The 22,287-nt window shown below is 33.8% G+C and overlaps 1 protein-coding gene across 4 annotated transcripts; it reads left to right on the top strand.

The window, feature by feature from the left end:
- The first annotated feature begins 8,369 nt into the window (after window positions 1-8,369).
- LOC114323551 (alpha-taxilin-like protein) lies at window positions 8,370-19,859 on the top strand. Of its 4 annotated transcripts, none has more exons than XM_028271163.2 (12): window positions 8,370-8,519; window positions 8,708-9,061; window positions 9,707-9,789; window positions 11,140-11,248; window positions 12,810-12,877; window positions 14,005-14,082; window positions 15,338-15,402; window positions 16,723-16,789; window positions 16,903-17,085; window positions 17,994-18,050; window positions 18,189-18,284; window positions 19,533-19,859. In XM_028271163.2, the coding sequence occupies exons 2-12, from the start codon at window positions 8,713-8,715 to the stop codon at window positions 19,662-19,664; spliced, it is 1,287 nt and encodes a 428-aa protein (XP_028126964.2). In that variant the 5' UTR covers window positions 8,370-8,519; window positions 8,708-8,712; the 3' UTR covers window positions 19,665-19,859. The 4 variants fall into 4 exon arrangements, with proteins under 4 accessions (XP_028126964.2, XP_082730172.1, XP_082730168.1 ...); XM_082874042.1 differs by having other exon boundaries at window positions 8,519-8,593; XM_082874040.1 differs by lacking the exon at window positions 8,370-8,519 and having other exon boundaries at window positions 8,574-9,061.
- The last annotated feature ends 2,428 nt before the right edge of the window (window positions 19,860-22,287 follow it).

Genomic DNA, 22,287 nt, shown 5'->3' with positions numbered 1-22,287 from the left:
GCTTTGCTTTGCCTTGTTTTGAAAAGTATTTGATCAAGCATGAATGATTGTCCCTATTTTGTATATGAAGTATTATCTTGTTTTGATGACATTCTTAAAAGTCCTTAGTGCTAGGGGACTATAATGCAATTGCACCCTTGTCTTGAAAGTCCTTAGTGCCAGGGGACTATAATGCAACTGCACCCTTGTTTTGCCACCGACGGTCTATGAACGGGTGGGTTTGTTTTGTCAGGAATGTCATCACCCCATGTATTATGTAGATGTTATTAAACATCCCAAGAAGATTTGAAAGGCCAAGATTTGATTGATGAACTTGATTCATCCCATGTTTTGAACAAGCTATAATATATGTATTGTTTTGACAAGGACCTCGGGAATCATTCATTTAACCCCTTTATTACTTATACCATTCACTGAGTATCCAAGCTCACCCTCTCTATGTATGTATGTAGGTAACAAGCATAAAGGCGGTGACGCCGAGATGTGTTATTTGCAAGATGATGTTTGATGCATGATATGTCGGCAATCTTGAGGACTTATGTATTTTGAACATGTCGGCTCAAAAAGCCTTTTATCAAGATGTAATATGTATTTTATTTTGTTTATATTCAAGTTGTAAAGCTATGTAAAGATGTATGCCATTCCATTTGCCTTATGCACAGCTCTTATAGACTAATTAGATTTGTATATATTGCTTCCGCACTTGTGAGCCCCATATTTATACTCTGATTGTGTGTGAATTTTGAAAGTTGGCCTTCGGTAATCTTGGATTACTGGCCATCACGGCACCATTCTACTAGGGGCGGAATGGGGTCGAGACAAAACCACAAGTTCGTTTATCTTCCAAACTTAAAATATTAGGGCTTTGAATCCAAAAATTAGAGAAAATCTGAACTTAGCTATCTTTGTAGAGTAAAAATCTGAGCTTGGCTACCTTTCTCAATGTTGACTGTGATTAAAGTTTCTTTAATTTCCTACTTCATGTTTTCAAGAAAATCTGGTTTGAGAGGAAGGTTTACGACCTAATATTGGGCCGAGTTGGTCTGGGTTAGAGGCAAGTCCTTGCTCGGTCAGACGTTGGGTGTGTTCTAGACCGAGGACTTAGTCCAGTCTAGTTAGGTTAACTTTGGATTGCCAGTCCGGAAGGGATGTGCGTTCTACAAGGTTGGACGAGATTAGCCCTCCCAACATCAAAATGGACTGAGCAAGAGCTCGGTCGTGACTAAGGAGCTCGGTTGGGCCACGGTGTGGAATTGTCATGGAAACCAGACAAGAAGCTCGGTCTGAAGGTGATGACGCGGCGTTGTGCCAAGCGTAGCTCAGTAGGGAGTACTACGCGGCGTCATGGGGCTGCAGGAAAAAGATTTCGCTGTCCGTACGCATCTATACCTTTTAGCAATTTCGTTATGTGGTGTTTAGTTGCATTGGCGCTAACACGTGGAGAAACGTGAGAGGAGAACAGGTCCACGCGTCCAAAGGGAAATGGGCGCAAAAGTGCGCACAGAAACTATATAAACGGTGTTGCGCCCCCACACTCAGGTCTGGAACATCCTCTAGTCAAAACTCATCTACCACTTTGTCTCCCCTCTATTTTCTCTCTCTCTAAGTCTGCTAACTTGATCGTCAGAGGGGTTTTTCGGTAGCACACCGCTGGGTAGCTCACTTTCATTGTGTTCTCAAGTCGGTCGGAGAGAAGTGCAGCTTAGACACAAGGAGTATGGTTAACGTCGGATATTTGGCTCTCGTACATGGTTTAATAGAGAAATGTGGATTGATGTAGAGTCCATAAAAGTCAGTAGAGAGTTCGAAGTGCGATATTTGTTTATTTATCTCTGTAAGTGAGCACTAGGGATTGTTTGTCAGGAAGCTTTGGTGTGGGAACAGTTTCAATTAAGGAAAGACCCACATCTTGTTTAATTTTGAATCCATTCATCCTTAAGTGAAAAAACATTTTGAAAGAGAACCATTTGCTAGAGCTATAAGGTCATATTCTTAAATTAACTAAGGGAAATGTTACTGAATAGTGAAATAAGTTCATATAGAAATCAATATAAATCTCTATCGAATTATATTTTGCTAGAGCTATAAGGTCGTATATGTTCTTATTGACTAACATAGAAGGTGGAGTTTATGAGCAAATTTTGTTAGAAATGGTTTTGGAAAATCAGATTTTTTTCTAAACTTTGGTCTCTTTTTTAAATGGGACCCATGCACCAATGTTGGCGAGTCAAAATGATAACGCGTTCTATGTCACGTTGTGATTCACGTATTATATTTGGTTACTCAAAACCATTATCGGGTGAATAGGAAATTGAAGCCAAAGTGAGCTCTATGGAAATAGAGTTTTGGTGAAAATTTCTTAGAGGTTTGAATAAAGGCTTATCCCACATTGGTTTGGTGGGCAAATTTTTGTGAGTTTATAAGGCATGGGTTTGTAACTTGGGGAGGGCCCCAAGGGGCACCCAAAGTTTGTAGAAGGGAGAGATTATGGACAAATTGGGCTAGACCCATTGGACCCAAAAATAAACACACATGTGCGCGCGTTGCTGTTACCGTCCATCCAGTAGGTTGGGCCTGGGCTTAGGCGCGGGTGCGTGGTGTGAGATTGGGCTTATTTGGCCCAATACTTATCTTTTGGGGCAAAAAATATTTGAATTTATTTTTTAATTTTTTGGAAAAATTCTGACCGTTTAAATTCAAATTTTGGTTGGAAAATTTGCACCTTTCTGTACAAATTTCAAATCTGTCCGAACAGATTCAGTTCTCTCACTTACCTGTTTAATTTAAATTCAAACAGATTTGTATCTGTTTAATTTAAACCGAACAGGTACTATACCTGTTGAATTCAAATCTAAAAGGCACCATTGCACCTATAAATAGACTAGTCCTTCATTTGGTTTTTCATTCAATATTTTTGTTCCAAATTCTGCTTTTGCTCTCTACATTTTGCTGCATTATTTTCCTTGTGAGAAAGAGTGTAAATACTAAGTGTGTTCGTCGTGCGAATAGTTTGTAGTACTGTTACTATTCACTGTTGATCATTTTTATCCTGGGAGATAGACGTCCATAATCTAAAAGTATCGTGAAGATGATGAATTTGTCTTAAGGACACAGTGTTAAACGCTGGACTTAATCAAATCTTCGTTCGAGAAATTAATAAAGTAAGTTGTTAATTTATTTTCTGTTTTATTATTTATTTATATCATATTTTGATTTTGTTTTGTAACAAAATAAAATCTGTTTTATTTATTTATTTTTATTTACTGGTTTGATTTTTGTAATCAAACAATCTCTCTTATTTTCTTTATTTCTTCTGTTTGTTGTTAAGTACACAAACATTATTTATTTGTAATACAGTGAAGATTAGCCAACAAATTTTTGATAGTTAAAATAAACAAATTTTTTTTTTTTTTTTTTTGATGGGGGCATATGGATTATTGTGTAAGTTGATGCTTTTACTCCTCCAACCATAGTATATATAGTTCCATTTTTTATTCCACTTCCAAATTACCCTTTCTAATATGAATGAGATATATTCTTCATGGTAAATGCATATACTAAATAAAGTTTTAATTGTATCTTGAGATGTATAAATAGTATGGTGCATTATTAAAACTAAGACAAGATTTTTCATATTGTCATAATTGCTTCAAAAGATAGTCCTGCTTTTTCGAGACTTCGTTGGATTTGGAACATCAATGAAGATAGATATGCTATTGTCTGTAATCCTTGTTTTATTTTTTTGGTGGGACTGGGGTGGGTCTAGGATTTTCTAAGGTGTTTGTACTTATTTACCTTTATAGGCAAGATAACTTAAAGTTTTATTCCAAATATTGGATGATAATGAGTTGGGATGAGCTTTGATCCAAAGTTCTATTCCAAATATTAGATTATAGATGCCAGCATTCAAACTTATGTTGATCTTGATGATTGATGCCTAAAATGGGATTCATTCCCATTACCTATTTCATGTGATTTAGCATTTGAGTCCTGCTCATTGTTTTTTGAAACTGTTGGGTTTAAATATTGTTGTTCCATTGTTATTATTTCAGGTAAAAAAATGTCAACATCAAATGCATCTATGAGTGCTACTAGTGAAATTTAGTTTAGAAATCGAAAATGTCATTGTTGGGCGAGAGCAGCATTCAGGATTTTAGAATCAAAAGAAAATCCAGGGATGGTATACTTTGCTTGCCCTTTCAACAACACCAATAGATGCGGCTTCTTTGAGTGGTGGATGCCTTTACATAAGCAGCGTCAATAGTTGAAGATGATAAGGGAGGAAAGCGATGAAAATGGTACTAGTAATTTACAAATAAACATAATAAAACTTCTTATTAAACTAACTTACATCATAGGCGAGATACATAAATTGAGGTGACGAAGCATTAACTTAAGGAACACACGTCGAGAATGGAGGAAGTTGAAGAGGACTTATTGAAAATAAAGGAACCGATTACGGAATACTTGGCGAAAACAAAGGAGGTGGTTCAGGAGCACTCGCCGAAAATAAGAGAGGAGGTTCAGGAGCAACATACATGGGAGTTTGAAAAGCATTATGTGAACTAGGTTAAGGAGCAACAGACATGGGAGTTTGAGAAGCATTATGTGAATTTGTTTTATTTTTCTTTGCCAACACAAGCTCCAAACCACCTTTTGTCCGCCTTCATCCCTTGCTAGTGCATTCTCTTCGCTTGAGTCCTTTTGCTTAAACTACATTTGCATCCGCTACACCATCCACTAATAAGCTTTCGAGGCATGTGTCGGGAGGGCTTTCTTGTTCAATAGCATCTGAAAAAGGCATATTGAATTTTGCACTTAACATGCTTTCAATGTTTGCAATTAAGTCATCCGCTTTTCTCTACCGTCAAGTTGTATGTTTCCTCACTTTCAGAAGCTTTACACACTACTGTTCTGAAAATTGCCATCAATGATCTATAACGTAAAGTTTGATGCAATCTTATATCAATCTTAATATCATGCCCAGACCTATCTTTTACATTTTCAGTTCTTGCTTTTTTAGTCCATCTCTTGAGAATATATTGGAAGGAATCCCTTTGAATTTGAGGGTGTCTCTAAGGATTTTCAAACAATGACTACACAAAATACCTTTCATTTCAAACTTTCTACAATTGCGAGTGAACCATCACACTCCACTCTCACCGTCCTTACCTTTACACCATCACTATCAAGAGCCGTATAAACGGTACTCTCACCATCATGTTCAGTTTCTTCAATGTTTACTTAAAGGGACTTGACATACTTATCCTGAATTTCTTCATAAATTTTATTTGTGTAAACATCTGCAACTTGTTTCATAATCTTCACTTTAATATTCATCTTTGGCAACTTTTGGCATAGAACATATTCAGCTTGTAACTCTTTGTACCTCTTCTCACAAAGAACTCGATCAAAATGTATGAAAAATTGCATTAAGTTATGATTAGACTAAATGAAATCCTTCAAGAATGCATTAAAGGATTCACTAAGTTGGGTGCTACTCATAACCGCACCCCATGCATTTCTAACATATGGCCAACCCCATTTTTCTTTAACCCCAAATGTTAACTTCAACCAATGATTATCTTGCACTTCATACTTATCAAGCATTTCCTCTAATTTTAACGTAAAATCATCCTCATTCTTAATGTCGTACATAAATTTGGATAAAACACTCTTCATCCCCTTATCCTTCACCTCCGTATCCTTGAAGATAGAATTTGCATGCCTTAATGCATTTTGCATCAAATGCCAAGTGCAAATGCGGTGTTTTGTGTTAGGCATGACAACAGGTATGGCCTTAGCCATTACAGCATCCTGATCTGTAAAAATTGTTTTCAGAGCCTTACTTGACATTGCCTCCAAGAATCTTCTAAAAAGTCATATAAAAGAATCGGCAGTCTCATCATACATGCAAGCTGTGCCAAATATAATAGTTTCCCTATGATGGTTAAATCTAACAAAATACGCAAATGGTCTATGTGCACTATTTAACTTGTAAGTAGTGTCGAAAGTCACAACATCACCAAATTGCCCATAATCCATGATCATCTGAGCATCGGCCCAAAATATGTTTGTAATTTACTCCTCGCTATCTAATTGGACCGAGTAAAAACAAGATGAATTCTCCAATGTTTTCTCACGAAAATATTGTAAAATGTTATTTGCCTCCCCATATGCTAAACTCTTTTGCCTCTTCATTCTCAAATAATTTTTTTGGTCCAGTTTTGTGAACCCAAGCGACTCCCTTCCACTAGCTTTATTACCCATGAACTCAAATGCAGCATTAAACCAGATTCTAGATTTTTCGGCTGAATCTATTTTGGTTGCCTGTGATGCAGATATCTTCCTTTGGGATAGTAACATATGCGTACATTCTGCTGGTACAAAGATATGATTATGTTGTTCAACAAAATCACCAACAAAAAAATTATGAATATTCCTATCCCACTTAATGATAAGTCGGGCTTGACAACCAGTCCTCACTTCCTGTCTAGGATTTTTTGTTAATGGATCTCGTTTGTCGACAACCCAAAACCCCTCCTTATTAGAAACAAATAGCCTTGAAGTGATTTGCCTCTCTTTGCTCTTGTTTACATAACCCCTTCTAATACTAAAGCCCAATCTTCCTCCATTAGCGTTATAGAAATTATATGCTTCTTATTCTGTATCAAATGCCATATGAACTCTAGGTTTCCAATCACAATTACCCCCGTCATTCTCAACATTGTTAGGTTCCATATCAATATGCCAAGTCACTGAAAAAATAAAAAAGTGCTCAATATTAGCATAAAAACTATAAATTATGTTTGTAAAATAGTACAAACTGAATAAAAATACTGCAAGAATTGACTCATATTAGATTATATAAACAATGGGGAACAAATCCCTTCAATAGGAAATTATGTTTTCAATGATCCAGATTTAACCCAAATCTCTTAATTTTCTTATAATCAACATGTGAACATACAAAATCAAAATTAAACAACAAAAACAAACAAAATAAAAAAATAAAAAATAAATCTACAATTCTATAGCTCAATCATCAGTACTAGAGTCCATATATTTTAAACGTGACATTGTAGATCAAGTAGTTCTCAATTGGTCTCTTAAATTGCGGTTGGGAACCTAGATTTGGATTTGAGATAGGATTTTAAATTCTTAGAGTTTAAATGCCTAAACTGCAAATCTATGGGGTTAATAATCATTAGTTTGTACAAAAAAAATAAAAATGCAATATTTAGATATGAAAGATTTTAAAGCCTATTTAACAGGCCACTATTATATACATCTTCTATTTGAATAAATAATGAGTTGCATATAAAACAACACAGCCGGTTCTATTTCACAAAATTTAAATAAAAAAATTAAAAATTAAAACTCATGGCATTGTTTATGCAAATTACACAATGCGCAGCACATCCAAAAAACTTGAGCTTATGAAAAAACAAAATATTAAACTCAAATTGATGTTTTGAATTTATTTTCGATAAAAGAGGAATTTTAGATTTTAATCAAATAAACAATGAATATGGAACCTGAAAGGAAAGAGAGTAATGAAATACCTAGAGATATTATGCGAAAAGAGCCAACGGGAGAGATCTTCATTCAAAATTTGTGCACAAATCAACAATATAGAAAAGTAAAAAAGGGTTGAATGAAATGTTATTTACCTTAGCGACGGCGGCGATGGCACTCCTGCCTCTCTTCTTCTCTCTCTCTTGCAATCCCGCCTTCTGCTACTGCTACTGCTACTGCTTCTGCTATATTTGGAGGGAATTTTGAATTAAAGATTTATTTTTTACTTATTTGTTTATTTTTTGTTTTGAAATTACTAACCAAAACGAGTCGTTTTGGTTAGTTTTATTTTAAACCGTTAGATCTTTCACTTTACAAGATCACTTCAGGTATCCCACTTTAGAGGATCCTAATACCTTTAGGGCATGTTTGATTGGATGGATTAGAGCATGTGATTGAGATTATTAATCTGTAGACCCAATTATTCTGTGTTTGTTTTAACATTTTGGTTTAAGATTATTAATCCAATGAATAATTAATCCAACATTTTGGTTTAGGATTATTAATTCAATGGATAATTAATCTAACAAATTTGTAGGATTATTAGTAATGGAGTAGGGGTGATATTATTAATCTAATAGATAATTTATCCCATCAATCTAATTGGATAGTAAATACTATACTAATTTTGATAGAATTATTAATACTTCACTATTAACCTTGTGAATCAAACATGAACTTAAATTGTAACACTGTAGAAGATGCCGATACCTTTAAATTGTAACATAACTGTACTAATATACTTAACTTTCTATAGTTTATAAATAATAATAATAATAATAATAATAAATAAATAAATAAATAAATAAACAAAAATTCCCATTAGAATCATGAAGTGAACCCCATATAAATCCAAAACAAACTTCGTCTTGGACCCCATCTCTGCTGTGTTTGCCTCTCTCCCCCGAACCAAATTCGCCTTTCGCTTCTCAGCTTCCTTGGTAACAATTGCACTACTACATATCTCATATATCAGTTTCATTCACACACTTTCATTGATTCTTTGAGCTTCATTGTTAGGGTTTTCAATTTCTGCCCCATATTCACGCTAGTTGATATGCTTCTGTTTTCCTGAGAAAATGCAGGAAAGTAAAATAGAAAATTTGAATATTTACATTTTTTATTGCAGGTGAAATGGAGAACCCAGTAGCGGATCAGCTTCCCGATGCGCATTCGTTGCCTGATGGGTTTGTTGATAGCTCTGCGGAGCCATTGGCCCAAGAAAAGCCATTGATTGATTATAAGGAGGAGAAATTAGTAGAATTAGATTCTAGACCAGAATTAGTAGTTGTAGTGAATGAGGGAAAAACTGAAAAGAGCGAGAAATCGAGAAGATTTCCTGTCCCATTATCTGAAAATGATGGTAGTGATGCTTCCAAGGAGTTGGAATTGCCCATTGAAGGCTGGTCAGAGCGGAGTGATTGTACATCAGCAATGCCTGAATTGAGGGAGTCGGACGAGAAATGTCAAAGTTCAGAGAAAGGTTGCATCCTGTATCTTAATTACTTTACTTTTACAAGTGGTAATCTGCTGAAACAAACACTAATAGCTTGTTTGGATTGAGTGATTTGATGAGAAATGATAAGAAAGAGAATTATTTATCTTGTTTGGTTTACAAATTAAAGGGTGAGAATGAGAACTATCTTATAATGCCACTTTCATTTCTCCAAATGATAAGAATTGGTGAGAAAACAAATTTATTGTCAAATATTTTTTACAATACCAAGATTGCCTATAAAATTATAAAGAAAGAAAAAGAAATCTCACCCATATCCCTATTTCACATGCTTTACTTTCTTCCTCATCTAAACATGAGTGAGAAAATACAGTTAATTTTTTTTCTTTTCTTAAATAGGTAAGAGACCACAATCATAAATTTTTTCTTTTCTCACCTTGTATATCAAATGAACTGTAATTTTCTTTTGTGTGTTGTTGTTCACCTTCTGCTCTTGTTAACATACAATGTGCATTCTAATTATCTAAAAGAAGGAAATTTGTTGGTAGATGCCAAATCATATATATTTCGGGTTATATGTGAGAAGACCCTTAATATTCGGTAGTGTTAGTTGGCAGCCCTTAAATTGGTGAGCTCCCGACGTCAGTTTCTTCCCTCTTACTTCTTTTGCAGCAATTGAAGGAACCTCAGAGACACAAGCAGCCCACATGAAGGAAACATCTTCAACTGAAAATGCCGAGAACAATGTAAAAATAGTAAGTAATATCATTAGACTTAGATTTCAGTAGATTTTAAATTTATATGCTGCTAGAGCCGCCTTTTTATTGTCTGTGCTTTCTCTTCACGTTTTTCCCTGCATACATAATATGATGGAATATTCATTTTCAATTGGGATAAAGTGGATTTTGAGTTAGTTCTGGTTTTATATATGTTAAATCACATGTTTGATTCATTGGAATATTTTCATCCAACTAGAAGTAACCTAGTTCTTCCAACTACTCTACATGAATTGGTTATTATCCTTGGTGTTTATTTGAATGTCTATATTAATGATAGTCCTCCTGTAACTCCAATAATTTTTTAGAGACCATCTAACTTTGAACATTAAAAACCATCAAGCAATCAGACTAGATTCAATATGTTGCACAATGTGCACGCAAACTCTCTTTTGAAATAGATATTAATTTAATGAAGATATTGGGAAAAGTTACACCTTGTTCCTGTAACTGATCATCGGTGTTTTTCTATTATATATGTTGCATTGCATTGATAAACACAAATTTTCATCTGAATCTATGAAAATGTGTGGTCACAACTACAATATTTTATTTATTCATGAAGTCAGCATGTTGTTAGTTAAATACCTATGAATTGAAGATAGTTATTGGATCTTGCAGATACATGACGCCTACCACTCTCATAGATTGAGAAGCAAGTTTCCACTTGCTAGCTAAGCATCTTATCTGACTACGGTCGTTTTGTTAAGGATGATTGATAAATCTGTTATTCTGTCTCGCAGAAGTTGGCTTTATTAGTGATCTAGTTTCATTTGTTTTCTTTTTCTGCCACCAATTGCCCAATTGCAATGTACATAGTCAATTTTTTTGTGCGTCATTCTTTGTTGTTATAGTGGTAATTTAATGGCTTTTTCAAGTTCTCTTCTCATAGATTGAGAAGCAAGTTTCCACTTGCTAGCTAAGCATCTTATCTGACTATGGTCGTTTTGTTAAGGATGATTGATAAATCTGTTATTCTGTCTCGCAGAAGTTGGCTTTATTAGTGATCTAGTGTCATTTGTTTTCTTTTTCTGCCACCAATTGCCCAATTGCAATGTACATAGTCAATTTTTTTGTGCGTCATTCTTTGTTGTTATAGTTGTAATTTTATGGCTTTTTCAAGTTCTCTTATTGGAATCTCATCTAATATTGATTTTGGTCTTTTCATCATCTGTTATGCTATTCTCCAGTTGTCTATCATGACTTGGAAATTTTGAATGTATTTTGTGATATGTTTCATATGCTGTTTTCTGCTGACTCCTTATCTAACTATCAAGAGATAGTTTGTAGTACTTGTTAAATAATTTTTATGGAATATTTCTATGCCAGGAAACCTCCAAAGTAAAACGTAAGAACACAAAGCGTACCTGTAAATCTGAAAAGGAGTTTCTAGAGTTCACTTTGAAATATCAACAAGTTCTTGCGGAAAGAGATACAGGTAGCTTATTTTATCAAGAATTCTGTAGGCTACTGGCCTCTTGTTCAATGAATAATGCTTGCACTTACTCCGGACATTTTGTTGGTTATCTGCTAAACTTGTTTATGTGGTTATGAATTCACCCCTTTCGTTTCTTTCAATGATGTTCATGCTAATAGTTCTGAAAGTTTATTAACACCAAGACAGTCATTTGATTTATAGTAACCGTTTGTCTTGTATGTCTATATGATATTATTGTCAAGCTGCATCTGCGGTAAGAATAACAAGAGCAACTTTATTGATGGAAGGCTTCTGTTTGTAGTTCATGTATGCTATTCATTTTGATTAATGATTTTGCCATTCATTTTAATTCATCCACATAAGATGTTGGCATCTACATTCAAGAGAAGTTAAAGAGTTCATTTCTTTAGATGTCACTTACCATTATACGACATTTTTGCATCCAATATTTGTTACTAAATTGTTTATTTTTCTGAAGAAAGACTTTTTAGTACATCAATAAAATAATTTTGTTAATCAATCACTATCATGAGAGTTCTGAGGGTGGTACCATTTGAATCGAGTGGTGAGGGGGAGGGGTGGAACCTAGTAACCTACTAGGGTACTCAGGTTTCCTATGACAGTTTCTGAGGAAGATGCTTTTGCGAAGCTGGTGCAAAGAATTGAAGTTATACAGAAGTGTGGATTGAGGAAAATTGAGAAATAGAGGCTTTGTTATTTGTTGTCCATGTACTTCACTTCTCGTTGGGTCAATCTTTTTTTTGTTGTCCCTTCTCTCTCTCTCTCCCCCCCCCCCCCCCTCGTGTAAGGGTGGTGCCCCCTTGGTATGTTTTCTAATACATTTTTATTGTTCATCAAAAACTAATTTATCGTCATGGAAACATGCAATATATGCTGAACATGGGGCATGTTATGTAGCTCTGATGCACTGGATACATGCACAGGACTTTGTCCTTTCAGTTCACCTAAAGCAGAGAATTTGCTTCCCATACCTTATAGGTTTAGTGACAAGAGGACACAAGAAGATATGGTTGCTTCACATACTTCATAGGTTGATTGATGCTTTGCTGACTGTTGGGGAAAGCTCTTCTTTTAATTTGATTGACCAGCTAATTTTTGATAAGTTGTACATAGATACGCATTATGAGTTTCAGTCATTGGATTTGATTCACTGCTGGATAGATGGAATATTTAAGTTGTGTCAAATTTCAACCAATAGGTTGTTACTTCAGAACTTGAGTAAAATGTTGGATTTGTCTGGAAATGTTGACATATTATTCTTGAGAATTTTAGCACATGTTATCAGTACACACTTTAACCTTACTAGAAGTCTGAAACAACTCTAGGATGCAAATTTCCAAGATGATAAGTTAGCTTATTTTTGTATTTGACACATTCACATTCAATAAAATTTCTCTACATTTTATCTTGATTTCTCAGGAGCTAGATTCATCCTTTTCCAATAATTTTTGGACTTTGCTGATAAATAAAAAACAAAAATCTTTTGTTTTTTTTTTTATTTACTAATTTCTTTTAACATACAAATTACCGTTTTCTATAGCCATCACTGTTCGAGATAAACTCGAGTCATTGTGCCGGGAGTTACAACGTCAGAACAAAATGCTAATGGTATGGTATACCTTTTCTTTCAGCCGCGGCTGCTTCAATTGATCATGTAGTAATGTTTCGTTTATATATATTTCTTCCCTCCTGCAGATGATCAGATTATGTCAACCATTTGGGATAAAAAAATAATGTTTGCGGAGTTATGGTAACTCCTCCCTTCCTCCAAAAAGAAAGCCTGTCAAAAAAGAAACCACCAAAAAGTTTTTTTTCCCATGCAAATTTAAATGAATTTTTCCACCAAGTGGTGTTGGGATATAGCTAGTGGAGAACACTGACTGCCAGAGAAGGTGAAGCATAGCTTGATTTATGTCCTTGAAATTGGTTACTTTTTCTGTAGACCTTGGTTACTTGTCTTATCCATAACATCTCAAGGGTTATAAACTGTTTGATGGTAGAGTGTGAAATCTATGGATGTAACTAGTCAAAAAAGAAAGCCACCAAAAAGAAAGTATATTCTGCGTAGAAGAGTCTAGTTTGGTTGTTGTTTGGTCACTTTTTTATGACACTATTTTGGGCTATTGTGTGCACTCATATTCTGTTTAATGAAATCATCAATAGCCATTTTTGGCTTATTTGCACACTCATCACTTAGAAAAGTTTTTAAAATTCTGGATCATGTCATTTTTGGCATATCCTTATGGTTGATAGTTTGTGATTCAGTTTTTTGAAATTTATTGAACAATTGCAGTGAAATTATTTATGGCCTTGTTTGGTTTGTGTTTCTCAAAAAATTTTGGGAAAAATTCTCTATAAATAAGTTTTCAAAAGTAATCAAACCAAACAAATTTTTCCAAAATTTTTTTCCAAAACTTGTTTTGGTTTACAAATTTTCCAAACAAATCTCTCTCTCATACACATCAAATCAATCACTTTTTCCAAAACTTTTTCTCAAAATAAATTTTCAAAACATCTTTTGAAAAAAACCAAACAAAACAAATTTTCGTACTTTTTATCTCAAAACATGTTTCTCAAATACAAACCAAACAAGGCCTATGTGTTTGCTATTTGATCCACATCTCAATTTATCTTGGTTGATTAAAAAATTAAACTGTAATATGACTATTCATAATTTCTCTTTGCTTTCAGTTATTCTTTGTAGAGTTAGTGATGTCTTGCTCGTTGTTTGGCAGGATGAATGCAAGCGGGTATCAACGGAGGGGCAAAACTTGAGATTAGATCTATCAAGCAAGTTCCGCGACGCAATTAAGGTGTCCATGATTTTCCTTTTTTCTTTGAGAATCTTGCAATAGCATGGTAGATGTGTGTGTTCTGTAACTTCTGTTTACCATGAGAACGTTGGATATGCTGTAGTGAGCTGAAGAAAGGATGTGAGGTTGTTGGAGCTGTCTCTACCTCACATCACATCCTTCTCTTAGTTGTAGGAAACACCTTTTCCCCCTTGTGTAGCGTCAGCATTCTTGTTCCTTGTCCAATAAGTCCGTATCACCATTTCATTTATTTGTTTGTTTTTATTAAATCTACAATAGTTGGAAAGGCCAAAAGGAAAATACTTTTCTCAATTTCAAAGATTACTAGATGCCTAAATTGGGTTAATAACTGTTAGATAGCTTGATATACATTGTTGGGCGCATTTCCTAACAACTTAAGCTTTTGGAAAAATTGGTGACTTAACATGGTATCAGAGCTCTAGTTGAGAGAGGTCTTAGGTTCAAGTCTCTCCGTTGGTATTTGGTATTCTGTCCCCGTTTAGTTTATGTCTCTCTGTTTGGTTGTTTGCTTCTCCTTCTATTTGGTTATCTGTTTGTCTCTCCACGTGCAAGATGGGGTTGCACGTGAGGGAGGGTATTGGATAGCTTGATATACATTGTTGGGCCCATCTCCTAACAGCTAAGGCTTTTAGAAAAATTGATGATTTAACAATAACATGGTTTATTCTAGGTTTTTATACTCAGATTTTAGAACCTGTCTTACTTATGAATGCCTTTTGGTTGAAGCTCATAACTTTTTGTTGTGCTTTGGTGGACTTTTTGGGTTTGATTTGAAGTTGATCTGGTTCTCAGTTATCCTTAATGTATCTTTGCCTGTTAATCATGTCTATTGGAATATGTTTAGTCTTCTGTTTGGTATTTATGCTTTGCTTAATTGATTGGTAGTCTTAACTCACATGAAGTTCTTCATAGTATATGCAACCCTGGGGCTGCATCGGGCCATCTTTGATGAATATGGATGACCTGAAGATCAAGGCATCCTTCTAGAGAAGAAATGAAAAATAAAGAATACAAGAAACGCTAAGCCCCATACAGAAGCCCACTCTTTCCCTGTGATTCATCATGTTTTGTTTTGCACTAGTAGTGATCATTTAATGTTTCTTTCTATATTATTTCATGGATCAATGCCGCCTTCCTTTTTGTTTTTGTTTTTTGTGTGTGCGCGCGCGCGTGTGTGTAATCTGCATGTGGTTTATTACATTTTCAATTGTTTTAAAATTTATTTTTGTGGCAGGAAGTAAGCAATAAGCTGGAAGAGCAAAAAGGTGATTCTATGTCTCAATTGAAGGAGAATGAGATGTAAGATTATGGAAACCCATGAGAATTGAGGAATTATACCGTGATAACGTTAATATATCAGAAATTATAGTGATACATTACGGGTAACACACATAAAGTGGATTTGAATGGACAATAGAACTTCATGGCCCTAAAGATTGTTTTTTGATGTTATCTCTCTTTCATCAATGGCATCGGCTTTGTTTCAAACAATTTTTTCCCTACACTAACAAGAAGTTACATTGCTCTTCATTTAGTTGCAAGGGATTTATTTTGTGATCCTAGGCATCTTGAATTTGCTGCATTACTGTAGCTTGCATTCGTAATGCTATAGAGCTCCATTTGGTATGTACAAACAACTTGAATTGGCTGCATTACTTTTGCTTGCATTCCTAATTCTATAAAAGCCTCATTTGGTATATACAAAGAGACTGAGGCAGAATCTGATGTAGAATTCAATGAGAATGACCGATGAGTGATATGGATTGCTGTTCGATTGTTAAGTTGGAACAAAAAGGATTTTACGTGGAAAGAGATGATGCTTACTGATTCTGTCTTATTGAGCTCCATTTGCTAGCCAACCTTTCCCATGGAATTGGTTTCAAGTTGGGATGTTATTTATTCCAATACCATCAATCCTTCCGGGCTAGGAAGCATGGGTACGGATGCAGGAACAAGTACGTTATGGATAAGCCGATATGGCAAATTCTAAAAAAAGTAAGCTACGGGTATGGTGTCGAGGATGTTCACAAAAATATATTTTTTTATAATTTGTAGTAGTACATGATAAATAGCAATTAAAAGATCAAATGGAAAAAGTAATTAAAGTATTTTTGTAATAGTTGAAAAAAAAACCCTATATGTTATTTTTGTAATTGCAAAATACTTTATATTTTTAAAATTTGTAAATATGGGCACAATATAATTGTTCAGTACCCGTATGTTTAAAAATATATATACATTTATGCCCCGAAGTACCTGCAACCGTACCCAAAATGTACCCCTCCTGTACCCGAGCCATGCCCGTGACGTACCTGCTCTTGTAGCCATGCCATGCCCGAGGCATACCCAAAGTATTGCATATCGGATACATATTTTGCGTACCCATGCTGGGTAAGTATCTGGTACTCATATGGAAATATTTTCGGAGTACCTATGCTTCATAGCTTTGGGCCTAATTGGATCGAGGATAGATTTATTGGTCATCCATCTCTCTCTCTCTCTCTCTGTGAAGTCACCTTTATGAGGTTACATATTGCCTGTTTCCTCTCAGTTTTGATCGTACTTCTATAAGGTACCATCTTGAGTATGCAGAATAATACGCAAATTCTTCAAGTTCAGGTTAAGAAGTAATTTGAAGCAGCTTGCTGATCAGTATGCTCTTTCCGAACAGCAATATGAACAGAAGGTAACTTCATTCTTCACATGTTTATAATGCATTTTGTAGGTTTTTGGGGTTGCTTAAGATGCATTCTTTGCAAGGGTCTCGATTTATTTTCACTTACGAACTTGTATGTGCAGTTGAAGCAGAAAACACTGGAACTCCAGCTTGCTGATTTGAAAATGCAGCAACAAGGGGAGAAATTGCTCCAGGAACAGTCCCAGATGATGTTATATGCAGAACAGGTGTCACAATTATTGGCAACTGAAAAGAATTTGCGCTTACAGTTAACAGCTGATGGAGAAAAATTCCAACAATTCCAGGTTAATTTCATTCCATGAATTATATATATATATATATATATTTTCATAGCATTGTTTGGTAGAATGTTTCATCAAAATCTGAAAATAATTAAACATAGGAAGGACGAAATAACTTCTAATCCGGTTAATTCTTGAAATTTAACATCTAGAAATGGAGTTATTGGTTTAAAAGAAAGTTTCGTGCAGGATATACCTTGAAGATTTACAAAACCAAACCAAAAGCTTTAGAGAAAGGGAATTAAGAGTTAGTGGAACAAAAGGTTGGGAAGTTTGGCTGGAAGAATGTTTGAGAAAGAATGCGATTTGTGGATCTGTCGGGACAGGAGATATGGAAGGTTTACTGGAAGTTTTGAGTGTAAATTTACATCTTGTTTATTAAGAATGGGGCTATACAAACATCTTTGAAGTCATCATGAATAAGATCAGTTACCATGAGGAAATGTAAACAAATTTTAAAGTACAATCCCATATACAATTAGGTGGCCCTTGAGCCAAAAATACGTATAAGTTGCACACTCTGCCAGATGCACACATACTCATTATTATTAAACACACCAAATTCAATTGAATGTAGCATCTATTACTCATTGGAAGAGTGGTATGGTAATGCTTTAAGAGGGCTTAATTGTCATAGGTGAGAGGTTAGTGTATAAATTTCTTGTTGTGTTATGAACTTTTTTTAGTTGTCATAGAAGGTTTCTGATAGTTCAAATCACAATCACTATAAGGATGCAACTTGGCTCAGTTCATTAGGTTTACCAAGAACCTGTGAGGCTTGAACTGAAAGAAACTCTGTTGGTTCACAAGTTCCTGCACCAACTACCATTGCTATGTCATGTTATCTGAGCAATAGTGGAGCCTATCCTATACTACTGTGTCACATCTCATGTGTAATTGTATCTTTGCAGGATGCTCTGGTAAATAGTAATGAGGTCTTTGAAACATTCAAGCAAGAGATTGACAAGGTACATTATTCCTTTTGAGGTTTCCATTTTACTTGCATTCGTTTTCTTGGTTGTTATATATTTACAGCAACTTGTTTAGCAGCAAGATGCATTTATAGAAGTAACTTGCAATTCTGCTTGTGATGTATGTAAACCTAGATGGCAAAATCAATAAAGGAACTCAGAAAGGAGAACACCTTCCTGAAGAGCAAATGTGAGAAATCAGACATTACTCTGGTAGAACTTGTCGAGGAGGTATGGTTTTCCATATAGAAATCGGACAATTTTCTTTTCTTTTCTTTTCTTTATTTATTTAAATTATCGAACGCCCTCTACAAGGATATCTTTATGCTGTTTATGATCTTTTAGTATTTGATTCTTGCATCTCTTGCAAAACTGTCAAACAATGCTGCAACATATGGTTGGTTAAAAATGTAGCTATTCTCACTAATCAAAAAAATGAAGTTACTCTCCTTCATCTACATCTTCATTGGTAGATAATGCAAGTTTTGATTATATATGAAAATTGTCCACAAAAGCACCGACTTTGTAGGAGATTCTATTTCTGCACATTATTTCCTCTCAGTGCATATATCCTTTTGGTTCAGAAATCAACTTTGGAACAAAATTATTTGGTTCGGCTGTATCATTGGTTCAGAAGTTGATTTCTGAACAAAAGTTGTTGGTTCGGAAATCAGTTCGGAGATCAACTTCCAAACCAATAAATTTTGTTCAAAAATTAACTTTTGAACCAAAAATTCGGAAATTAAGTGTGTGAATTAAGATAATGTGGAAATAGAGAAGTTCCCAGACTTTTTGGGGATATATCCTAATCAGTCTAAACAACATAGAAAACATCTTACCCTTGTGAATTCACTAAACTTGACTTCCTGGTACCAGGGCCGGTTTTTTTTTTTTTTTGCTATCCTGTTGTACTTGTTGATCGTCTGCTCTGTTTTTCTGTTCTCTTCAAAATGCTATCTGTTAGACACAATTGAACACAAATCTGAATATCTAAGGTCACTGCCATTTTCTGAGGATAGAGCATGTTTCAATTTCCTGTGGGTATGGTCTTTTGCGGTAGGACATCTGTTGCAGCCTGATGAGGCTCTGGAATGACCACTACTCACTTATTACATTTTCCCCCAAATGCTCGCTCACAAAATTTCCAACTATTGATTAACCCATTATGCCATGAAACATGGACACTTCTCCAGAGGTCACATAGTGGTGTCCAACACCTGTCGAACATGTTGGTCTAAGTGTCCCATTTTTTTTTCTTTCACTGGAGTATCATATATATATATATATATAATAAATATGTAAAAGTATATATATTTTGAAATTTTGCATGTACCCCGTGTCTGTGTCGTGTCACTTGTCTATGCTTCTTAAGCGGTTGGTTGACATCCATTTTAATTTATCAATGCTAATAGCTTTGAACTGATTTGTTCTGTATTACAAAGAGTAAACAGCATTTAGAATCTTTGTTTGACTGAACAGCGCGAACACTTGAAGAAACAACTGGAGAAAACTAGGAATCAGAAGGAAAAGCTTGAATCACTGTGCCGGTCACTTCAAGAAGAAAGGAAGCAAAATTCCATTGTGGGAGAACAAACAACTCTGATTCAGTAGCAGTTTTTGAATTCAGAAAGATGGGTAACGTAAGGGTTTTTGGGAGTCCTCTATTTTCGTTTATACCGGACTCTTTGGTTTTGGCTATGGCTTCCCTAATAACAAAAGCCGTCAATGATACTGACTGTATCAAATATAAATGTACAAGCATTTTTGGCATAAGTTTTCATTTATTTATTTTGCATATTTATCCAATCCATATTGCTGTGGTGGATTTGAAAATGAGGTTAAGACAGTATATCAATTGGTGCACTTTTATCAATCCACCATTTATATATGGTGGAAGTTTTAACTAAGGATTGACTGACCAATAAAGATTTGAGAATAAAATTTAAGATTTCAAGTTCGAGTCACCTTAATAGAACACTAGAGGTTTGTCTAGTTGTTAATTTTAATATTCTTAGATTAGTTGAGATGTATATAAGTTGGATCCAGATATTAGATTATATCTATAATTTAACGTGGCAGTGGCACAATGGTTAAGTGGTTGAATATTGGTGTTTTATTATGGGATAATTTTGTGAAGGTCTACGCTTGATTTTCACGAGCACAAAACATTTAAAACATTTTAGCTTAATGATGTGTGGATTATTGCATATTTAAAATTTATTCATAAAATTTTAGATTGAATAAAAAGATGAATTTATTATAATTCTCCTTCCTAAAATAATTGGTGGGAAAAAGGGGTAACATCTTTATTTTTTTCCTCTTAATAATAATTAATAAAGTCAAGAAGTTAAGAATATCTAGAAATTTGGTGAATTGTTAAAATAAAAAGGACCAAGAAGTACCTGCAAGCTCATTAAAGTTATAATTGTTCAAATATAAAATAAAGGACCTAAAATTTAATACTATCTACAAGTTTAATGGTTAGAACGCTGATGTTACATATCCTATATATAAATATATATTTTTTAAATCTTTTTTATATTTTTTATTTCACTTTTTCATTACTTAGAGCATGGATATAAGATATTTTCAAAATATTTAAAGATAAAAGATTTTCAAAATATTTAAAGATAAAAGATAAGTTCGACTTTAATTCCAATTTTTTCATTAGAGAGTTTGACTGTAATTCAGATTTCTTTATCAAATTTATATCTTACCCAAGGATATTAGTATACTAATATTAGTTATGATATTATTATTGACTTCACTCATTAATCACATTACAAATATCAAAAATCTCTTAAATTATGTTATATTATCAATTGATACACTAATTAGTGGTATATATAGCATTATTCTAGTTCGAATCTCAATTTTGGAAGGAACAATGATTGAGAATTCTAATAAAGGAGTTCTAATGAGCTCTAATGGAAATGGGTCTCACTATGATATAATGCTTTAGCCTTACTTTTTTTCTATTCTTTTGTAGTGTTTTGGAAAGTTAGTAAAAAGTTAATTTTTTGATCAACAATGATAGAGACCACTAATTTTGAAGCTCTAAAAAGACCACTAATGACATGGCACTCAATAAAAAAAGAAAAAAAATACAACATCAAGGCTAAAACATCAAATCATTTCTGATGGGGCCCACTACCACATCATTAGTGATAGCACTAATTAGTACTCTCACTCATTTTCCTTTTTTGATTTTTTAGTCTATTTTATCTTTTTGTAAGTGAAAAATGTGAGAGGTGATATGACCTAAAATGAGTAAAAAGTTAAAAGTTAACTTTTTATTTGATTGCCAAAGCACCCCATTATTAGAGCTTAATTAAAGCTCTAAAATTAACAAATATATCATCGCTCTTTAGGAAAATTGTTCAAACATAAAAGACATACTAAAAATTAAGAATATATAAAATAAATAAATAAAAAGGAGTACTTTTCTAAATAATACAGTACTATTTTGAGAAGTTGGCAAAAAATTAATTTTTTTGACAAAAAATTAGGTTATTTTGAAAAAAAAATTAACTTTTTAGACTATAAAAATTAAAAAGTTAAAAAATTAACTTTTGATCATTGTTTTCAAAAAAAACCTCCACAAATAATAAAAATAAAAAATAAATATTTAAAATTGTCACCCAAAGAAAAAGTTAGTACTTTTCTTTGTGCCATTTTAGCCCCGTCACATCATTTTTTCGGATGACAGATTTCCATTTTTTTTTAATAATTTAATTCCACATGCCTAAAGTGAAAACAGTAACACTTATTTACTTAGGTTTGGTTTGACATTTTTAAAAAAAATTAAAAAGTCACTATTTTATTTATATCATATTATCTTATTTAAATTATATCACTTTTTTATCACATCATTTTAAATTTAACTCATATTTTATAAAAAAAATTAAAAAATACACTTATTTAGGACATTCAAAGAACCTTAATTTGTAAATGTAAAATGGCACACACTATTTATTTTATTTGAATTTTTTAAAAAAAATTATAAATAAATAAATGAACAAAGAAGTAACGGTGAGGTTGGACAGCTATAAAAAGAAGAGTTAAATAACTTATTAAGGCCTAGTTTGGGAAGACTAAATAAGTGTACTTTTTGAGTTTTTTTGTATTATATGTAGAAAAAGTAGAGAGGAGATGTTGATTGATGTGACCTAAAAAAGATAAAAAGATAAAATAAGTGTACTTTTTTCTTTGTAGCCAAACTTGGCCTAAATAT

Source organism: Camellia sinensis, chromosome 1 (assembly GCF_055761805.1).
Source record: "Camellia sinensis isolate YWXY chromosome 1, ASM5576180v1, whole genome shotgun sequence".
NCBI classification, from domain to species: domain Eukaryota; kingdom Viridiplantae; phylum Streptophyta; class Magnoliopsida; order Ericales; family Theaceae; genus Camellia; species Camellia sinensis.
This window is presented reverse-complemented; position numbering and strand designations above follow the sequence as displayed.